Source organism: Lacerta agilis, chromosome 15, assembly GCF_009819535.1.
Source record: "Lacerta agilis isolate rLacAgi1 chromosome 15, rLacAgi1.pri, whole genome shotgun sequence".
Classification (NCBI taxonomy): domain Eukaryota; kingdom Metazoa; phylum Chordata; class Lepidosauria; order Squamata; family Lacertidae; genus Lacerta; species Lacerta agilis.
Genome location: NC_046326.1, coordinates 1,397,894 through 1,420,743, shown reverse-complemented (window position 1 = coordinate 1,420,743; position 22,850 = coordinate 1,397,894). Strand labels below are relative to the sequence as shown.

Here is a 22,850-nt window from a genome sequence, read left to right as displayed (position 1 = left end):
AATATTTTAACAGTGACCGTAACAAATAGAAATCAGCAACTAATAATGATATAACTCAGTTAGTAACAGTTAATATAAACAAAAATAATCAATGATGTTTCTCAAGATACCGATGAGTCATTAAACCTTACCCTTTGGGGAAGGGTGAATGCTCTCAAAATGAACATTATTCCCAGATTTATTTATATTCTGAGAGGACTTCCAGTTTTTATATCTGGATCATATTTCCAAAATATAAACTTGCTGTTTAGGAAATGTATTTGGGGTTCAAATGTACCGAGAATATCATTGCAGAAAATGGAATTACAAATTAAGGAAGGTGGATTTGGTATTCCCAATCTGGAAGTATACCATCATGCTTATTCATTGACAAGTATCAAACATTGGAGACCCGCTGATGGTTTTAATCTCCTGAGTTGGGCGGTATATACCAAGTATACATATATAACAGCTTTGGTTGGATGGACAGTATTAGGATCAAAATATATGAAAGTTCAAATGACTCTTGAAGCAATTAAGTAAAAAAGATATGGACTATATTAGCTAATAAAATTAAATTTGATCCATTTCCACATGCAGGGGAAAATCAGACTTTAATAATTGGAAGAAAATGGTAATGTGGAAAAACTGGATGGCAACCTTGGATCAACTGACAGATGAGGAAGATGCTCTGAGAGAAAAATACCATCTGCCAGATGGCAATACCTTGGGTTAAGAACTTAATTCGTTCCGGAGGTCCGTTCTTAACCTGAAACTGTTCTTAACCTGAAGCACCACTTTAGCTAATGGGGCCTCCCGCTGCACCACCAGAACACGATTTCTGTTCTCATCCCAAAGCAAAGTTCTTAACCTGAAGTGTTATTTCTGGGTTAGCGGAGTCTGTAACCTGAAGTGTATGTACAGGGGCGTAGCAAGGGGGCCCCCGCCCCGAGTTCCAGGGGAGGGGGATGACACTTTGGCTGGGCTCCTGACCCCGCCCCGCCGGGCGGGCGGGCCCCAAACGGGGGCATGTCGCCTTTTCCCCCTTCCAGCGGCTATTTTTCAGTGCGAGGGGCGGGCCAGCGAGGAGGGGACGTCACGCTTGTCGCTGGCTTGTCCCTTTTCCACCGCTTTTTCCCCCTTCAGCGGCATCCACGTGTGTCATGATGTCACGACGATGTCACGGACACACACGTCGTGCTCCTCCCCCAGGGGGGTGCCTCTGCGCTGCCGCCACCCCCGGCAGCGCAGAGGCTTGCTAAGCCCCTGCGTATGTAACCTGAAGCGTATGTAACCTGAGGTACCACTGTACTTCCAGCTGCATCTTTTAGTAACTTTATTTGGTCTGGTGGTATTCTCAGCATCTGAGACACCCGAAATTTTGGAGCAATTGGATAATTAATTTGAAACGAAAAAGCCAGCAATTACTCTTTATAGATATTTATTATCAACAAATAAGTTTGATATGCAGAATTTAAGAAATGATTGGAATAAAGAATTGGAATGTTCACGATTACCTAGACAGTGGGAAAATATATTTGATTTGGTATCAGACATATTGATGGATCTTAAACTAAAACTTATACTACAGAAAATACTATTTAGAATCTATTGGACTCCCTTATGTTTGTATAAAGGGTAAAGGGACCTCTGACCATTAGGTCCAGTCACAGATGACTCTGGGGTTGCGGCGCTCATCTCGCTTTACTGGCCGAGGGAGCCGGCGTACAGCTTCCGGGTCATGTGGCCAGCATGACTAAGCCAACTAGAGCAGCGCACGGAAACGCCGTTTACCTTCCCGCTGGAGTGATACCTATTTATCTACTTGCACTTTGACGTGCTTTCGAACTGCTAGGTTGGCAGGTGCAGGGACCGAGCAACGGGAGCTCACCCCATCGGGGGCATTCGAACTGCCGACCTTCTGATTGGCAAGCCCTAGACTCTGCAGTTTAACCCACAGTGCCACCCTCATCCTCCCCCCCCCCCTTTTTGGTATAAGGAGTATCTAATGTAGCTCTTTGTTGGAGATTTAATATGGATGATGCTTCTTTGAACCATTTACTATGTCCCACACTTACTAAATTTTGGAAGAAAGTGCTGGACTATATAAACAAGACACTGTGGAAAATGTTAAGATGCTCTTGAACTATATATTCCCATTGTATGGAAATTGGCAACAGGACTGAGAAAATGGATTCTACATGCCCTAATGGTGGCCAAGATACAGATGAACTGGAAGAATAGCGATACAATTCCCCTAATCAATGGCTTGAAAACACGACAACATTGGCAACAAATGAACAGACACACACTTTCTTTGAATAAATATAATATTTGGAATGAGTTTACACATAATATATTAGATTACTGACAATTATATGTGTATTAAGATAAGAAGAATACAGCCAGATGGGAGGGGTATAAATAATAAATTATTATTATGTAACAATATTTTTTCTTTTCCTTTTTTCATTCTCATTCACTTCTTTCTTTATTCCTTTTCCTCACTCATTTTATAAATGAAATTCTTCTTCTAAAAGTGCCAAGTGCAAGTCATGACAATAGCAGAGTCCTATCTTAAATCTCTGAGATAAAGGGAGGATTGCAACTCTGGGCCTCTTTGTTTTGTCGGCAGGCGGAACGCTTGATGAAGCAGATTGGAGTGGAAGGAGTGAAGCTGGCAGAGCATGAGATGATCATTGCCACTCACCTGGTGGTTCCAAAGGATATCAAGGTAGGTGGGCAGGCTGCTGCTCCTCTTGACCAAATGCAAAAGAGTTCTGAGTGATAAAGTCACTAGCTCTCTAATCTGCTGAAGAAAAACAGACAGAAAAAAGTTGCACCAATCTTAGTTCTGAAATGAGATTGTGTGGGTTCACACCAGAATTAGTAATTCAGATCTGGAACTTTAGTACTTTGCAGCACATCAATATAGACCATTGGGTCTTCGACTGGTGGGTTAGGACCGACTCTCAGGTCATGATGGGTCACAACAGCAGCACAACCACCAGTCCAAATACCACTACAAATGGCAAACAATTAAGATATGGGCCCCATATGTCTGTTTGGGTCAAAGGTGGATCCAGTTCTTTGCTGATGTAGACAATCCTTTAAATCAAGAATAGATAGAAAAGGTCCCTACCCCAAGGAGCTTAGTCTAAATGCTGATAATGGAGGAAAGACACAGTGACAGAATGAATAGGAAAGCCAAGGATAACAGGAAAATAGAGCAGTTGCATTTAGATTCAAATTTCTAACCTTGGAATTTGCAATGCGAATGTTTTGAATCCAATTAATCTTGTCAGGTAGTGCAGAGTCCCTTCGTTATCTGCCAACTGCTCACAGCTTGTCCCACCTACAGGTAACTTGGAAGGACATTGCAGGCCTGGATGAGATGGTCAGCGAACTCCAGGACACTGTGATCCTCCCATTCCAGCGGCGACATTTGTTGCAGCACTCCAGGCTCTGCCAGCCCCCAAGAGGTATTTACTTTGGAACAAAGGGCAATTTTTACTAGTCATTTAACATAATTTTTGAGACTTAAGGAAAGTTTCCTTCCTTTTAAAATCTGCATTTTTTAGCCAAACCCGACATATCAAATAAGTTATTATTGTGAGAGGGTCAGTTTGCTAACTGTTGACCACTTAAGAAAATTGCTGGGTATGTACAAGTGATTCCCCATTTACCCAGGAATCCCCCAAACAGACATATGGGCCCCCACTTTTCTGGGCCCCCACTTGCAAAAGCAAAATTGTGTAAAATGGCCTGCCATTCCTTCATCTCCCACAAGCCAGAGGGAAGGCAGAGCTTCCACAGCTGACACACACAGGGAGGGATGGCGGGACTTGGTTAACAGCTGCTCCCCGTTCCCAGGGACTACTTCTGGGACTGCACATGCACACAAACAGAACGTACATCAATGCAGAATTGCCTCAGCCAGTTGGGCAGCAGCAAGAGCAGCAAGGACAACTCAGAAAGTGCAAAGGGAATAAACAGCCCCTGTCCTCACTTTCTTCCACTTGGATGTGGAACCAGCTTTGAATATAATGAACAAGAGTAAATTATGTCCATTCCAAGTTACAGGGAACCAGGCAGAGGGCCTTTTGGTAGTGGCACCCGCCCTGTGGAACACCCTCCCACCAGATGTCAAAGAGAAAAACAACTACCAGACTTTTAGAAGACATCTGAAAGCAGCCCTGTTTAGGGAAGCTTTTAATGTTTAATAGATTATTGTATTTTAACATTCTGTTGGAAGCCGCCCAGAGTGGCTGGGGAAACCCAGCCAGATGGGCGGGGTATAAATAATAAATTATTATAACAATATTATTATTTTCAATGGGTGCACTCTGAATATAACTTATATGGACACACCTCCAATACACTGTCAAACTACAGTGCATAGAAGGATAGGGGTGGGCTAAATTTTTCTTGGTGGGACATACGTTGTGCCCATTGTCCCTTTCCTAAAATGGTTACTGTAGTTAGAATATGAGCTGTTAGTGCAGTGCACGCAGGCACAAATGTGTCTGCAGAGGTTTCCCTGAAGCCTGCAAGGTCCCTTTCCTTGCTATGCTGGAGTTAGGCTTGAAAGAAGCATTCTGTTATAGACAATAGAAGGCTTTTTCCAAGGGGGGGTGGGTGTCAACTCTCCCTCTCCTGTTCTGAAACGCCCACCTCACAAAACACATTTTGGCACCTGAGACAAACCACTAAATAGTGTCCCCCTCCCCGATAGAAAAGAAAGGGTGAATGAAGATCTACATCAGGATCTGCTGCCCCTGAGATGGTCACCTCACCTTGCCTGATGGGTGGGTCAACCCTGCCAGTTAGGCTTGGAGTCAAGCCTAATGGTTGTGTGTGGAGCGAGACGAGAGATCTTCCTGGAGATGGCAGCCGGGGAGGAATGCTTATCTTTTGCCTCCCCAGCTGCCCTCTGCAGGAAGACCACTCTCTAACTAGGCTGGGGTGGGGTGGGGAGAGAAGCACATTTTTCAAGGTGCATGATTGTGGTATGTACAATGCCCACAAGTTTCTCTAATTTGCACATCTGCCCATGAGCCCCAAAGGGCTGGCAATCTTTGAATTAGAAAATTGTTTCTGGTGGGTTTTATAATACAATCAGAAAGTGGGGGTGAACTTCTCACATAAAAAAAGGAGGCAGACTGTGAACCTGTGCTTATGGGTTTTTCCTTGCTACCAGGTGTCCTACTCTATGGCCCTCCGGGTTGTGGGAAAACCCTTCTTGCCAAAGCAACAGCCCAGGCATCAGGATGCAGGTTCATAAACCTGCAAGCATCTACGCTGACGGACAAATGGTATGGAGAGTCACAGAAGCTCACAGCTGCCATTTTCTCACTGGCAACCAAGCTTCAGCCCTGCATCATTTTCATAGATGAAATAGGTAATGTTCGTATCCCTTTCTCCCAGATCCCAACATCAGCATCCTCTGCCATGGTTGCCTCTCCTTACTCTTAAGTCTTTCCTAGATCTCTTATTCACTTTCAGTCTCTCAGCCAATTCCTCCTTCCCTTCCTTTCTTGAACATATAATATAAAGGTAATAATTGCTATGTCATATCAGGCTAAAGAGCCACCTGGTCCAGTGTTTTGTTTCTTCTAACAACCACTGGTTAGATGGCTCTAATAATGCACAAACATCCTGTGAAGGTAAGGAAAAGGAGTAAAAGACCCTCTTGCTCCTTCTCTACCCAGTCAGTCACGGTGCTCTGCAGGTGAGGGCCTCCTGCAGAGACCACCTTCTCCAGTGGTTCAGTCTGCTGAATATAGGAATCAGGCCTCTAATGTTGCGGCTCCTACCCTTTGGAATTCCCTCCTGTTAAATATTAGATAGGCACAGACTATCCATGTTTTCAGACTATCCATGTTTTCAAGGCCTACTGAAGACTACACTTGATCTTAGCCAAAAGGCCAAGAAGCTGTTGATTGTATGAAGCTTATCTTACTATACTGTGGGCTGTATAAACAAGCCAGGGATCAATTAATTAAAATTTTAATGGCAAATTTACCTGGGAATTCTGAAAACGTCTATCTCAAGTATCTTCTCGAAGATATGACAAATTATTATTATTTGTTCTATACATTTTTGCTAATTTCACTGGTGTTAGGTACCGTCTATACATAATTTTCATTATATTTTCTTTTAATGAGCTACAAGCAATAAAATTTATTCCATCTTTCAACAATCTTACCCAATCTTCTAACATTATATTATGCCCAATATCTTTTGCCCAGTGTGTCATTACAGATAAATTTTGTTGTTATTTTTTTCCATTTCTTAAAAATACTTACACCACTTATAATTGGTGACTGAAATAAAAATATCATTTTGGGTAGCACATTCATTTTAATCGCTGATATTCTCCCCCATAAATATAAATTAATTCTTCCCCACACTTCTAAATCTCTTTTGATTCCATTCCAAACTGTGTGTAATTGTCTTTAAATAAATTTATATTTTTAGATGTTAACCAGACTCCTAAATATTTTACCTTTTTTACCACCTCTGTACCTATTTTGCATTGCAGTTCATCTTTTACATGTTCTTCCATATTTTTAACAAGCATTTTGTTTTCTTTTTGTTTAATTTAAATCCTGCTACCTGTCCAAATTGTTCCATTCACTCCTACTTCTACTAGAAGCACTACTATCCAGTGCTTCTGCTGCACTGGATAACGGTTCTACTATTATAACTAGATCATCTGCAAAGGCTTTTAATTTATATTCTTTTTCAACCAACATTGTTTCCTTTTACCTCTTCAGATTTTTTCATATTTCTCAACAAAACTTCCAAAACAGTTATAAACAATAATAGTGAAAGAGGGCAACCTTGTCTAGTACCTTTTGTAATTTCAAAATTGTCAGTTAGTACATTATTCACAATTAATCTAGCTTTTTGATCTGTATATATTGCTTTGATCCCATTGATAAACAATTGTCTCATTTCCATTAGTTCCAATTTTTAAATGTAAAGTTCCAAGAAATATTATCAAAGGCTTTCTCAGCATCTATAAATAATAATGCAGCTTGCTTATCATTCCTTTTGACAGATATTCTATTATATCTACTATATTCCTTACATTATCTTTCATCTGTTATCCAGGAAGAAAGCCTGCTTGGTCTTCATGTATCCTATATTTTAGAACTCCATTCTATTTGCTAAGATGATTGCAAACATCTTATAATCATTATTTAACGGTGAGATAGGCCTATAATTTTTAACCTAGAATAGAATAGAATAGAATAGAATTTTATTTACGGCCATAGGCCCATACAAATAAAACACATAGATAACAACTTGTGCAAGTGAGAACAACAGTCGTTAAAACACCACAGTAACAATAAAATACAATAAAATAGGATGGCATACTAAGCCTTAGCTAGCTTGTAGTGCTCCTTGGCGTCGCTTTTGGGTAAGGACAGCGACCAGGAACCTTGCCACTTTCAGGGTCGTATGAGCGTCCTTATCCTGCAAGATTTTTGCGAGATGGAATTCTGGTGGGGTGCCCTCTAGTTTCTGTATGATTGATCCCAGCAAATTTGCCCGTAGCCCGTTGAAGAAGGGGCAAGCGAACATAATGTGCTGGAGAGACTCCAGTGTCTCCTTATCACATTCGCACATGGCAGAGGTCTGGCCCTTTGAGAATCTATGTCTCAGGATGTTAGAGGGAAAAACATTGAACCTCGCTTTGGTGAAGGCCAGTCTATGGACCACAGTCGAAAGGGAGGAGAGGTATGATGGAACGCAATAAGTTAAGGTGATACCTATGTTCTGAGGCGAACAAACACCTCCCCCCAGCATATAATTTCGCTGTAGATCGACGTCATCCAGTCTTTGGCGGATCAGTCTTTGAGCAGTAATTTGATCTAGTTTAAGGGAATCTGAAGGAGAGATTCCATAACTCAGGAGTTTAGCATGGATTCTACTAGTCCAAAGGCTAGAGAATTCATCTCGCCATAAGCATTGGACAAGGTAGTGGCTTGGTAATCTATGCCACAATGTTAACCAATAATTGAAGACTTGCTTCCACAGGCAAGTTTCTAAGGATGTAATCTTCAATTCTAAGCGAATGGCTGCATTGCTTACACACAGGGGGAGCATAAGGAGCCGGCGTAGGAATTGATTTTGCAGCGTCTCAAGAGGGGCAAGGTCTGTCATCGCAGCCCAAAGCGGGGCAGCATAAGCAAGCACGGCTACCACTTTTGTCTTGAACACCTTTATGGCCGACGGAACATGCAAAGCTCCATCCGAGAAAAAGAATCGGAGGAGTGCGTACGATAGAGTTTTGGCCTTGTTAAGTAGGTGTTGAATTTGAGCTTTCCACCCCAAATTGTATTGAAAAACAACTCCTAGGTATTGGAATTTTAGGACTTGCTCTATTTTTGCTCCGCCAAGCTTCCATTTGTATAATCTCCGACTTCTGGAGAAAATCAGAATCTTGGATTTAGCATGATTAATAGTTAATTGGTTGAGTTGACAATATGTGGCAAAGATCTTCAAGGCCCTGGTTAGTCCAACACGTGAGTAGGATAGAATTACCGCATCGTCCGCATATAGAAGGAGTGGGCAGCGGTAGTCCGCTAGTCTAGGCGCGTGTGTACTTGGAGATGAATTAACTAGGGGTGCTCGCATGTCACTGATGAATAGGCTAAATAGACAGGGAGCCAATATACATCCTTGGCGAACTCCCTTGTTTATTGGTATCAAATTTGTGAGGTCGCCCGCAGGAGTAAGTCTCACTCTGGCAAAGGTACCTTCGTGGAGCTGACTTATAAGCCATAAGAGTCTTCTATCAATACCCTGTTTCGCAAGTTTCTCCCATAGGATATTCCTAGGTACGCTGTCAAAGGCTGCCTTTAAGTCTAAAAAAGCGGCACAGAGGTATCCCCGGGGAGGGGAGGAGTACTTCCGTGCAAGATGATAAAGAACTATCGCATGGTCGGTTGTGGAGCGTTTAGTTCTAAACCCTGCTTGTTCATGGCCAATCTGATTAGTCTCATCTACCCATCGCGATAGTTTAGTCAGCAAGAAGCGGGCATAAATTTTCCCTATGATTGAAAGGAGGCTGATGTTACGGTAGTTTTCCGGCTCTGTTGGAGGTCCTTTTTTATGAATTGGTACTATAATGGCCTCCTTCCATATTTTGGGGATAAGGCCGGAAGCGTTGATTGCATCAAAGGTTTTGGCCAAGATGCCAGCCCACCATTTTGGGTGTAGTTTAATGGCCTCAGCAGGGATCAGATCGGACCCTGGGGCTTTACCCGGTTTCAGCTGAGCTATTAGCTTGGCTATTTCATCAGAATCAGTGGGAGGCCAAATAGGTAAGTGGGTAAACAGATGCATCAGGTGGGCAGAGGGAGCCTCTGCCTGTGAGAAGCATTTCTTCAGGAACAATTCCCATGTCGGTGCAGGGATAACTGCCCTTGGGTATTTCCTCGCCCTTCTGTTGATCAAGGACCAGAATTCCCTGGATCTATGCGGTTTTGAAGCAGTAATCAAAGCCTGCCAGCGCTTGTGTTGCCACTCACGTTTGGCCATTTTCTGTGTGCGTTTGTAAGCTAGCTTGGCTTGTGCATAACTAGCTGGCAGGGTAGATGCACCAGAGATCTTATATGCATTATATATGGCACGAAGGTGCTGTCTTGCTTGTTTGCACTGAGAATTATACCAGGGGGCACCGTGAATATATTCATTTCGGTTTATTATTTGGGGTGGTAACCTGAAGAAGGCCGTGAGATCGATCGTAAGATGATGGAAGCTTCTCAGCACTATGCTATGCTCATCCATGGCAGAGCCTGTCTTGAGATGGAGCCCACAAATCTCTTTTTGAAAGAATTCCTGATACCTTTGAGCTTGGGCCTCCGACCATTTGATTCCTCTTACTTGGAGAGTTGCGTTGGTTACCATCTGGGTCGCATGACTCTGAGCCTCCGACTGCCAGTTCAGGGAAAGCTTGGCTACAAGGGGAAGATGATCACTAGATTGTACATTCTCGATCTTAAAGGCGGAAATGCACTTAAGTAGATCCCTGGAAACCAAAAGGTAATCGAGGACGCTGTTTGATTTAACACCCAGGTGGGTAAAATCCCCCGGAATGTCAGGGAGGCATGTGCCATTTAAGGGGACTAGATTTAAACGGATGGCCATTTGATAGAGGAGTACTCCGGCCTCATTTACTCTATGGTCTTTAGAAGTTCTCCTCATGATATGCTCCTGATCATAATTATCAAGGTTTGGAGTAACCCACCATTTGGCTTTAGTCAGCGAGTCCCAGTTTGCTGCTGTGCGGGCGTTAAAGTCACCACCTATTATGGCCGGGGTATTAGGAAACTTAACATAGCATGAGAGCAAATGCTCTTCTAGCGAGTCCCATTTAGAGCCAAGTTTGGGGGAAGAACCCCCCGGTGGGAAGTAGACGTTTGTAACTAGTAGTGAAATCTTATCCCCCGCGATCAGCCCGGTAAGGGCGTAGGGAGGCAAGGCCTGTACTAGAGTAAATTTTGAATGTAACTTGAGGGAGATACCTATTATTAGGCCCCCTTTAGGGCGGCCTCCTTTCAGGGAGGGGCAGGCAGGGAGTTCTAGAAGCTCAAAGCCATTTAAAACGATTTTCTCCTCTTCCCACGTTTCTTGGAACAAGATGATATGAAACAGGTTAATATACTCCAAGAATTCTGGATCAAGTTTTTTTCCCCTCCAGCCTGCAATATTCCAGCTGAGGACTGATAGGGGCGAGTTCCTGTTGCGTCCAATTCGCTGTCATTTCAGGGAGAGATGTGTGTCCTTAGGGGGCAGGGCAGGCCCCACAAAAAAGTCAGTTATTTTACTTTGCAGGGCTGGCACCTGCAAGGGGTACCTAGTCTTGAAGTTGGTAGTAAGGTGTTCTGACTGGTGCAGCAGGACGGGTCTCCTGCGGGCTAGCCCATGGGAGGACACTTCGGTGGGAAACTCCACTGGATTTGCTAAGACTGCCCCTCCGCGAGGTCTAAAGATCGCCGATGAAACCAGTTGATTTATATGTCCGGCCGGGTCTTCAATCCAATCCGGGCCATTTTTTGATGTAGGTGCAACACTCCCCTGTCCTGATGCTGGCGAAGGTACTGGGGATGTTTGGCATACTGGTGTCATTTGTATGTCGGGTCTTTGCCGCTCAGGGGAATATGAGGACTCCAGTTCCGGCATTGATGAATTAGTTGGTAAGGAATTGTTAAGATGGAAGGAGCTCTGGGCTACACTCTTCAGTGGGGAGCTCTTAGGGGGCGAGTCAAAATTTATCAAGAGTGGAGATGAGGAGCCTACTTGTGAGACAAAACCTGGGTCTGCCAAGCACCGGTGGGTTTTGCCCTCAAGTGGGAGAGGCAGAGGTTTAGGAGCCGAACTAAGGTAAGGAAGACTTCCAGCTTCCATAAAACATGGCTCCGAAGAGCTGACAGGGTTATCCTGAGAAGTGAGCAGGACTTTTCCGTTCTTCCGGACGTGTATGAACTGTTGATTAAGTACTTCTAGTCTATCAATTATTTCTTGTTGTTCCCTCGGTGGGAGGTCGCCAAAGGCGGCTAAAAGCTCTCTTTCCTCCGGCGGAGTCATAAGATTACTTACGCCGGTGGGTTTCTTTAGAGCTCGTGAGGGCGTAGAGTAAGTCCAGCTTCGGTGCAGATGGATATCCTCCGGCTGAGGAGGCTCGATGTCCCGAGGTATTCCCGACCTCTCCGACAGAGTCTGCTCCTTGCCGTGGCCGGCGAGTAGAAGGGGGTGGATCTTACTGTCCATAAAAACTCTCGTTGCGGTAATATCATACCTAGCCAAGAGCGATTTCTGCCTGATGATAACTGAGGGGATCCTTGGAGAGTAAAACGCAAGCATCACTTTCTGTGGCCTGAAGTGCTGGTTCAAGGGTAATACTGCAATAAGATCGCATTGTGTGGTCTCTATGTTTAGGAGATTGCTTAGGTGCTTTTTGACCCCACCCAGAGTGAGCCACCTTGCTGACCCTGCCCAGATGGTTAGGCAGATTTTCTTGGGTTGCAGGGACAGTGCTTGATGTTTCAGTGCAGGATTTGGTCTATATTTAGGAATCACATTTCCTTTTTTGGTTGAGGGTAAGGTTCTCTGGAACTTCAATTCCCCCGTATCTACAGTTGGCTTAGACTTTAGCCAGAAGTTATCAATTTTCTGCTCAAGGTTACATAGCTGGGAGGATAGCACATCAATCTTCTTGAATATACAGTTAAGGGTTCTGACCACAAGATGGAGATGTTCATGTTGTTCTTGTCTTGCGGAGTCCTCAGTTCCGGTGTCTTGTACCACCTTCAGTGGGACACTCTCTCCTCCCGGCTTGCCGTTTGCAGTTTTAATCTGAGGTGAAAACAATTCCTCTGGTGTTGACGTTGTTTCTGAGGACATTAGTGGGTAGAAACGGTTCTGAGTTTCCACCATGTAACAGTGTTCAGTGGGGCCACTCCATTTGCCAGACACGGGGGGGTCGGTTTTTGGTTGTTTGGCTCTTGGGGAGGGCAAAGCCTCATCACAATCCCTTAGGCGTTTGCCTTGACCCATCATTTTGAGTCGTTTAAAATAGCGGTAATAAAAAGGTAAAAAGGTAAAAAGGTAATAAAAAGTAATAAAAGGAAAAAACTCTCGGCAACTGGGCGTGAGCTGGCGGAAAACCAGAGAGTCAGAAGCTGCTGCCAAGGCTGCCGGAGAATACAATTATCTGCTCATTAAAACTGATTTACGATGCTGGCTTCACAATTATCGGCAGAGTGAACTCCTAACGTGAACTCCAACACCCTGGTACAATCTTCAGAACAAAAACTTGAAAGGCTGGGAGCCACAGCACAAATTTAGGGAGGATTCAAAAGGAACTCCGGCAAGTGCGTCTTACCTCAGCGCCATCTTGTTTTGCTCTATTATTCTATTATATCTACTATATTCCTTACATTATCTTTCATCTGTTATCCAGGAAGAAAGCCTGCTTGGTCTTCATGTATCCTATATTTTAGAACTCCATTCTATTTGCTAAGATGATTGCAAACATCTTATAATCATTATTTAACGGTGAGATAGGCCTATAATTTTTAACCTAGGTTAAGTCTGTCTCCTGTTTAGGTATCAATGTGATAAATGCTTCTTTCCATGTACCTGGGATAGCTCCCTTTTCAAGAATATTGTTCACCAGATCCCTCAAAGGTGACAATAAAATTTCACTTAATTTTTTATAATATTTTGCCGTGAATCCATCTGGTCCTGGTGCCTTTCCTGTTTTAAGTCCTTCATTGCTGCTTGTATGTCTTCTGATGTTAATGGTTGATTCAGTCAGACATTTTTCTCCACTGGGATTTTTTGCACATTTTCCTTCTTTAAATACTCTTCAATTCTGTCTATATTTTCTTTTCCAGCCTTATATAAATGTCTATAAAAAATTTAAAGGTCTAATTTCCTTTGGCTTTTCAATTATCTTGTCCTCAATTTTGATCTTATTAATTATATTCTGGGACTGTCTTTTCTTTAGCTGCCAGGCTACTAACTTTCCTGGTTTATTTGCAAATTCAATTTTTTTTCTGTCTCATCATTTTTATTTTCCATTCTACCTCCTGATTAATCACCAACTGCAAATTGTGTTTGTAACATCTTAATATTTTGTTTAATCTTTACATCACCCAGTTTTTTAATTAATAGCTTTTCATTCTGTTATTTGATTTAATAATCCTGGTTTTTTCTTTTCTCTTAATTTTTTCTGAAAGCTATTTTGTTATATAAAAAACCCTTATTACAGCTTTACTTGCGTCCCATACTGTATTAATTTTTGTCTCTTCATTCAAATTGAGTTCAAAATAATCTTTTAATACTTTTTGTGCCTTTTCATTTATATTCTCATCATCCAATAAACCTTCATCCAATCTCCATCTAAATGTTGTTTCATTCAATCCTCTTATTTCTAAAAGGATTGGATTGTGGTCTGACAAAGTTTTCAGTTGAATTTCTACTTTATTTGTCCTTGGTGTTAATTCACTGGATATCCAAACACGCCTACCCATGATCTAGAAGGAGGAAGGGGTGTAGCTCAGTGGTTGGAGTCTATGATTTTTCTAGCACAAACACTTCTTCTAAATAAATATACCCAGTGTAGCTAAAACCAGCAGATACCACTGCTTATAAACCACTGCTTGTAAACCTCAGATTTCACCAGGCTTTAGGAGAAATCAATGGTTCCAAGTGTCCTGCTTACATAGTTGGGCCAACTGATGGTGTAAGGAAGCAAGACACCCATTGAAGCAGAAGACAAAAAAACAAGACAGAAACCTGTATCTCCCATCTCCTTAATTGCAACTGGAAGTATTAGCAAGAACTGCTGAAAAACTAGCAAAATGTCCACCAAATGCTAGGGATTAATATGGGGTGCAGCAGTGAACAAGGGTTGCTTATTGCTCACCTCTCCATACTCGCATCCATTCTTGATCACCCAGTTGTACATCTCTTAATCATGCCAGTCTTTACCACTTTCCTTATGGTGAAGTATGTTGGTTGCTAGGTATGGAAACTGGTCAGAATGGAGGCTGGTGAATATTGGTGTAATGGCTGTTGATGTCATAGAATCATCGAGTTGGAAGAGACCCCAAGGGCCATCCAGTCCAACCCCCTGCCAAGCAGGAAACACCATCAAAGCATTTCTGACAGATGGCTGTCAAGCCTCCACTTAAAGACCTCCAAAGAAGGAGACTCCACCACACTCCTTGGCAGCAAATTCCACTCATCAAAAGCACTCACAAAAGCACTCATCACTCCCCTAAACCAGGACAGAGTAGGCTTCCTCTCTGTGGTTCCTAAGAGAGGGATTGGGGTGATTCTGTCCAATATTAAAGGTGGCATAAGGATATAAGAAGAGTCCTTCCTGCTCAGGCCAAAGGCTCACCTGTTCCAGGACTCACCTGTTCTCACAGGGGCTCACCAGATGCCCATGTGACGCCTGCAGGTGGATTCTGAGTGCAACAGCATCTGCCCCACCTGCAATTCCTAGCAACTAGTATTCGAAGACATATTGCAGCAGAGGTACTGCATAGCCATCATACCTAGCAGCCACTGGTAGCAGGTTCCCCATTCAATTGATCATGTTCTTATCCCTCTTGCTCTTGCCAGCAGCAATTCATAAGAGGGCAGAGAGATCTGCAAACATGTAGGACCTTCCAAATGAAATCACTGATGACCTAGAAAGAACCAGAATTCTACCGCATTTCAGCATTCTTTAAAATATCAATGAAAATGTTGCCAAGATATCAGTTTAAGAGATGAGTGTCAAAACAGACACCAGCACAGGGAAATGGACAGAAGCCCAGTCCTTTTGCTGAACTGTTCTTTTTCTCCCTCCTGTCAGATGCCTTCTTGAGGAACCGCTCCAAAGCTGACCATGAAGCCACTGCCATGATGAAAGCAGAGTTTATGAGCCTTTGGGATGGTCTGGAGACTGGAACCAATTGCCAGGTACCACCACTTAGCTCAGATGATGCAAACAAGCCAGGGGCACCAGTGCTCCTCCCTCCTTCCCTCCTGTTATACATTTGCCTCTTCTAAGGTGATGCCTGCTACATGCATGGGTCACCTAAAAAGTATGCTCTCTCTTTAATTTTTTTTTGAAAAGAGTACAGGTGTTCCTTCCACTTACACTGGGGTTATATGCTGGGCCCCTGTGTGCAGAAGCAAAAATTGCATAAGTGGGGAGCACCCTTAAACACTCTTTAAATGCCCTCTCTGCCACACTCTCTCCAATCCAGACCAAAAATACTGTATCTAAAAATATCCACAACTAGAGTTGAAGCTCCAGCCAGCTGGAGCCTGGAGGATGCATGGAAAAGTGGTGGCTGCAGTGGCTGCTGTGCTACCCCACATGTCAGCTGCTAGCCACAGAGGCTGAGCCGCCCAAACAAAGCCACACTGCGCCTCCAGTGCCTTTGGGGCTTCCCCCATCCTCACTGAAGTCCTCTTCAGGCTCTGGGGTGGGACTTCTTACAAGCCACAAAGACTCTCCAGCTCTCTCCAGCCATTTCCAGGTTTGAATCTAATTACTTGTTTATTTCTTTATTTCTGGGCAGTGCGTGAAGACATGTTTGCACATGAGTCAATCACAGGCAAGTGGGGGACACCTGCAGCAAGTTTAACTTGAAGTGTTGTTGTTGTTCAGTCGTTCAGTCGTGTCCGACTCTTCGTGATCCCATGGACCATAGCACGCCAGGCACACCTATCCTTCACTGCCTCTCGCAGTTTGAAGTAGACCCACTTAAATAATTGGACCTGTGACTTAACCTCAAGAGGTCTACTCTGAGTATGAGTAACATTGCTTTATTCATATAGTTTTATTCATATGCAATCATACGCAAATTTAACTGATCAGTTAAAATACAAGATCAATCAATGACCATCATGTTCCAATTGTGTTTCAGGTAATGGTGCTAGGAGCAACCAACAGACCGCAGGATGTAGATCCAGCCATCCTGAGGAGAATGCCAACTACCTTCCAGATTGGCCTGCCTGTAAGCAAACCTTCCCTTCCAATAAATCCAGCTCATACCTGCTCCATGTCCACCTCTGCTCTTGCACAGTGAGCTTTCCAGTTCAATATTGATTGGGTTGTGCTTGAGGAAGGTGCCAGAGAAATCACTGCATAACAGCCAGAACACAATTAAGAATTGCTTCCTGGTTTAAGTGCTAGAAAACAAAGCAAATAAACATGTGGTCTGGGAATGGTATTGAAGAACAGAGTAAAAGTCCCTCCAGTAAAAAAAAAACCCCAAAACATTTAAATTAACTTTTCCAAATGATCAGTGCCCCCACCAGGAGATGCAACAGCCATACAAAAGATTGCTTAAGACTGCAATTCTATGTAAGTATCAACATAGGTCAGTATGAGGCTTTATAAGAGTTCAGGAAGTGAAATCCAGAATGCAAAAGGAGGGAAAGGCGCAGCTCCATTTTACTGAGGTACAATGCTTCATCCACAACAGAGGATACAATTCCTGTTCAAAGATGGCTCATTGCAACCTAATGTACACCTTCAAGAAAGGGGAGTGGCTGGTCCTCCCATATTCAGGCAGAGCAGAAGTGAGTCTTTTCCAACCAGTCCAAGGCAATGCTTGACCACTGAAGCAGGCAGAAAATTTTGCAGTGCAGGCAGGCCTTCAAAGTCTTATCTTCTATAGATCTTCTTGTCTTCTTATGCTAGAATCTTCTATCTCCTGTGCTTGCAAAAACTGGCTGATATACGTGCATTGTTTATTTAGCTTGTCATAGCAACTACCCAGCTGGTATGATGCCTGAATAAAATGTCCTTTTTATGCTCTTCCTCTGATTTTTTTTAGATTGATAATAGCTTTATTTAGATTTAGATTTAACAATTTCACAAAAAATTAAAAACATTTTGCAAAAACAAATACAAAGGAATAACAAACAAAAAAGGGAAAGAAACTAACAACAACCACAAAAAAGAGTGTGTACTCACATAGATAACTTCTTCCAATGCAAAGGAGATACAAACAAAAGAAACAAAAAGCAATACTTAATTCTGATTACACCTTATTCAACTTATTTATCTTTCCTATATTCCTCCTTGCATTGCTACAGTTCCATACAAATAGTCTAAACAGTGACTTCCACCTTCCAAACAGTACTTCACTTCAAACTCATCCTTCCGTCTGTTTTATATCCTCACCCATTGTGATCTTTACTTCTTCCTGACACACACCCTTTCAAATTCTTCCAAATCCGCATGGCCTTTCTGAATGTACTTCAAATACTGTATCAGCTCAGCATTCTGTTCTAGACACACTGTTGCATATTCCGCCCATATTTTATGTTTTTGTTAATTGCAAGCACAAGCATAAAGCTCTGCACAGATGAAGAGCAAAAGCTTTGCTCATGTCGGGATGGCTGGGCCAGGCCTTCACCTCTACACAATTACTTGAGAGTAAAAAGACCCATTAAACACAGTGGAGACTTTCTTCTGAGTCAACATGCACAGGATTGCACTGTTAGTAGATGCATGTATACCTTAACTGGCTTTCAACCCATTACACGACTGGTTCCTGCTTCACAAGGCATGAGGTTCATGTACCTTTTCCTTCACAAGCCATGACTCAGCTGTTCACCAAAGCTGCCCATTATGTGCAAACTCAGGAATATGATTAATGAAATATACTCGGAGTCAAGTGTCCAGGGTGTTAAGCTATAAAGTCCGCTGGCATTGCCGCCTTCTCTCACACCCAGGAGGAAATGCCGTTTCTGAGATCACAATCTGCTGCAATACATACCAGTACACTTCCTACTTTAAAACTATTGGTTTATTCATATGCAAAATGAAGCAATTTACTCCAATATTCAATCAAAATATCATCAACTAGGATTGATTTAATTCAGGGGGTGGAGAAAGTGTGGCCTTCCCAGATGCGGCTGAACTACTGACTACTGGGGCTGATGGAGCTGTAGTCCAGTATCTGGGGGCCACAGGTTACAACTAGGTAAGCCCTGGAAAGTGCTCTGAACCCATGGAAGCACTATACAAGTCCAGATCACTCTCCTGTCAGATACAATACATTGCTGGAGATGTAATTTGATTTATCCCCAAAGCATAGCTGTCAACTTTTCCCTTTTCTTGTGAGGAATCCTATTCGGAATAAGGGAATTTCCCTTTAAAAAAAGGGAAAAGTTGACAGCTATGCCCCAAAGACCTCCCTCTTAATTCCTATCCTGCCTTTCTTCCATCATGAAACCCACTGTGGCACACATGGGCTTCCAAGTAGTTTTCCATCCAGGCACAGACCAGACCCAGACCTGTTTAGCTTCGGTAAGATTGCTGTATCATGTGCCTTGGCCAGTTCTTATGTCCACCTCCAGATCAAAGCATACAGTGGTACCTCTGGTTAAGTACTTAATTCGTTCCGGAGGTCCGTTCTTAACCTGAAACTGTTCTTAACCTGAAGCACCCATAATCTTGCGCCACCAGAGCACGATTTCTGTTCTTATTCTGAAGCAAAGTTCTTAACCTGAAGCGTTATTTCTGGGTTAGCGGAGTATGTAACCTGAAGCATATGTAACCCGAGGTACCACTGTACCAGTCTCATTCTCTTCTGCTGTTTCTTCCCTGTTAGACACAAAGGCAGCGGCAGGATATTCTGAAGCTCATTCTTGCTGGAGAAAATGTGAGTTTCCCTTTCTCCCTGCCATGTTTTTTTTTTCCAATTGCAGCCTGACTAGGGGAAGGTGGGCTAATTTTAAAGTGCAGGAGTTCATTGTGATGAACCCCACAGATATGCTCTTGGAAAGTCCAAAAATGCAAGCAGCTGTTAATTCATATCTACACATGTATGCAAACATGCCCTCCCCCAAATCAGCAGCATAGCATAACACCATATTTATTAGGATCAGCCAAGTCATAGACAGATTCAAGGCTGTGCAGCTGCCAGTACTACCACAGAGTTGCCTAGGGAGCATGTGTGACCCTCCACATTTAACCCAGAGGGGATCCTTTGCCTTTGAAGCAGGTGAGCAATGCTGTGAACTTGAAAGAGATGGCTGAGAAAACAAAAGGTTACTCAGGAAGTGACTTGCGGGAATTGTGCCGGGATGCTGCCATGTATCGTGTGCGTGATTATGTCCGAAAGCAACAAATGAAGCAGATTGCTTGGATGCTCCATGATACAGACAGTGGGGAAGAAAGGTACGAGCTCCACTCAACTCCTATTCCTCTTTGCTTCTAACTTTTCATAGTTCTGGGTCTGTTTCTCAGTCTCATTTGCCCTGCTCATTTTAACAGAGAAAGCCCTGAATGAAAGATGGGTTTTTGTCATGCATACTTACCTAGGTCTTGATATCTTTATCAGATGCACTTCTCTGGGTTTCCCCACCCAGAGCTGAGTCATTAGCAGAGTGAGTCCTTCCTTGGTGGCCTCCCACTTATGGAATGCAGGCTTCAGAGAGGCTGACCTGGCACCTATGAGGTAGTTTTCTGTGTGCCAGGTAAAGCCTTTGGCTGCATATACCAGTACACCATGCATTTAAAGCTCCTCCTCCCCCCCCCCCAATCTTGGGAACTATGGTTTACCCGTCACAGAGCTACCATTCCCAGTATCTTACCAAACTAGTTCCCAAGATTAGGAGAGGAGCTTTAAATGCATGTTATGTATGTAGCCTTTGTTCTCTCAGATCCCTTAATTTTAATACTGTACATACCGGTACATCTATCTGGAATGTCAAAACCTTGCACATCCCCTTACTGTTTTTATATTCATTTTAAATTGTTTTAGCTGCTGTGCTTATCCAAGTTTTAGTGTTTTATTGTGTACAGTTTTGAATTTTATCTGTATACTTACAAAAGAACTTAAATTATACAAATAGAATGAATTAGTAAGCAGAAGGTTCTGGGCTCAAATTATTTGGGCCATGGACTTTCAAAAGTATGAAAATATGGGTTAATCTCCAATTGTCCAAATGAAATCCATACATCTATGCAATGGAGGAGGGCTAAATTGCAGAAGACTGAAAAGGTGATCCCCCTTTTAAAATTTATTTATTGATACTTATTCAAAAATATACAAAAGTTCACACCCATTATGAAGTATATTTTTTATAACACACTATAAAACAGCTACTTAATCTAATCTTTTTAAAAGTCTCAATGACTGGGTTATGGTCTGCAAATGTCTTTGGTAAGATGTTGACTTTATACACCTCTGTCGTCAACATTTTAGACAACCAAGCCATGTCCAATCTCGATTGTGATCTATATCTTTCATGTCTGTAAATTCTTTAGCATCTCCATCTACAAGTTCTAACTTCTCAATCAATTTTTAAAAAGAATTGGGCTGTTTGCCTTGTGAACTTGTAATCTTTTTCTCTGAAATCCTATCCTTTGTAGGGGAGACAACTCCATGCCAATCTCCTATAAGGCACCAGTTCTCATATGGATAATCCATCAGTTGATAAAAAGCTGGTTTCTTTTCATTTGTGACATATTTATGAAAAGGTACTTTAAATTAACATATGGTAACTGTTTATAGGGCTCTTTTCAACATTACATTTAGCAATGCAGGAGCAGTTCCTATATAAAAGTTGCTTCCTGTGGAAATCTGAGGCCATGTAGGAGAAGCCTATGCTGCAGTTCCTTCTCATGCTACTGTTATTCCTCCGTAGATCTGGAGGGAACCAGGAGTTGTGTTAGGATCCGTACAACAAACCTGCAAGTTGGGCAATATTGGAAACATAGAAAATGGTCCGAAATCCAGTCAGATTTTTTATCCATCTAGCTCTGTTGTGTTTACAGTGCACAGTGACCATGGCAGCAGCATTTTAGACAGGTGTCTTTTACAGCTTGGGACTGAACTGGGGATCTTTTGCAGGCAAAGCATAGGCACTACTGAGCTAGGGCTCTCCCCACTATTATCATACAGGGCAAGAGGACCTGCGCTTTAGCCCAGGGAGGGGGGAACTGTGCCCCCCTCCAGATGTTGTTGGATTCAAATTCCCACCAGCATGACCAATAAGGATGATGGAGGCCAGCTTCTAGAGACACACGTTTCTTATTCCTCCTACAACACCTCCATTAATAACCAGGCAATGTTAGAAGGGGCCCCAAGTTTAGTGGTGGAGTCCATTATTACCATTGAGCTTGGAATGGTGCTGCTGAAATGAGTCCAATGGTCATTTCAGCTCTGCCATTCTATAACATTTATTTCTATTTAAATAGATTTCAGAAACAGTTTACAAAAAGCAAAACAGAACCCAAGTCACAGCACATCAAGAAACAATAGAGGTGCCATAGGTTAATGGTAAAGCACACATGCTTTGCATGTGAGAAGTCCCAGGTTCAACACTTGGCACCGGCAATTAAAAGGATCAGGTGACAGGAGATGACAACCATCTCTCTCTGCCTGGGACCTTGGAGAGTTGCTGCCAGTCAGAGTAAATGATACTCAGCTAGACAAATATTCTGACATGGTAGGAGGCACCTTCCTATGTTCCTAAATCAAGGCAATTTGAAACCAAAAAATGTAAAATAAAAATAATCTATAACCAACAGATTCAATAAACATGGGAAAAACACTGAAGATACAATGGAAGATAACTGCAGGCATTTTAGGGAGCAAAGAACTGTGGGCAGCGACAAAAGAACCAACAGGCAGTTGACTTATTTGTTTTGCATCCAGTGACCTGGAAGAGGAACGCTTGCGGCCACTGACCCAGCTTGACTTGTTGTTTGCCCTAGAGAAGATGGAGGAGTCCAAGGGTGCGTCAACTGCTGTGCCGACACTAGAAGAACCAGCTTTGGACTAAGCTGCTGGACCATGTAGCTGAGAGACTGGAGACCATCAACTTAGAATAGGGTGCCCAGAGGTTAGGTTGACTGTTCACTGTATTTTTACTAAACTGGAGGCAAAGGTTGTATATGTATATGTGTGAGATGATAGATTAGATAGATAGTCTCAGAACACAGGCTCAGCACTTAGGAGGAAAGGTGAAAGGGAAGGGAATCTGGGTCAAGCACACCCACCTTGGGTGGAGTGGGACATAACAGACACTTGTAGGAATGGAGAAACTCATGTCAAAAGAAAGAGGTCAGTGCAGTTAACATTTGTTGGGGGGGAATGTCACAGGTTTTCTAGAGGTTGTAAGATGTGGGGAGCAGTGTAATGTAAGTGAGAAAGGACAACCACCAGTACAACACAATTTGGAGCTATTTATTATTATTGTGTAAGTGAGTACATTAATACATTAAAACATAAAATCCAGCAATCGACTGAAATACAGATTAAAATCAGATTAAAATCAACGTAAATCAGAATAGGGAAAGCCACTTGTATTGTTCTGCCAAG

The 22,850-nt window shown here is 42.8% G+C and overlaps 1 protein-coding gene across 1 annotated transcript in view; it reads left to right on the top strand.

Annotated features, from left to right (window-relative positions):
• The window catches only part of LOC117059708 (ATPase family AAA domain-containing protein 1-A-like), a 29,784-nt gene extending 7,193 nt beyond the window's left edge, over positions 1-22,591 (top strand). The window contains exons 3-10 of the mRNA XM_033171472.1: positions 2,615-2,713; positions 3,341-3,461; positions 5,180-5,380; positions 15,368-15,474; positions 16,431-16,520; positions 19,131-19,181; positions 19,524-19,699; positions 22,185-22,591. Of these exons, the coding sequence (XP_033027363.1) occupies positions 2,615-2,713; positions 3,341-3,461; positions 5,180-5,380; positions 15,368-15,474; positions 16,431-16,520; positions 19,131-19,181; positions 19,524-19,699; positions 22,185-22,311 (972 nt within the window). The 3' untranslated portion in view covers positions 22,312-22,591. The remainder of the gene's footprint in view (positions 1-2,614; positions 2,714-3,340; positions 3,462-5,179; positions 5,381-15,367; positions 15,475-16,430; positions 16,521-19,130; positions 19,182-19,523; positions 19,700-22,184) is intronic.
• The last annotated feature ends 259 nt before the right edge of the window (positions 22,592-22,850 follow it).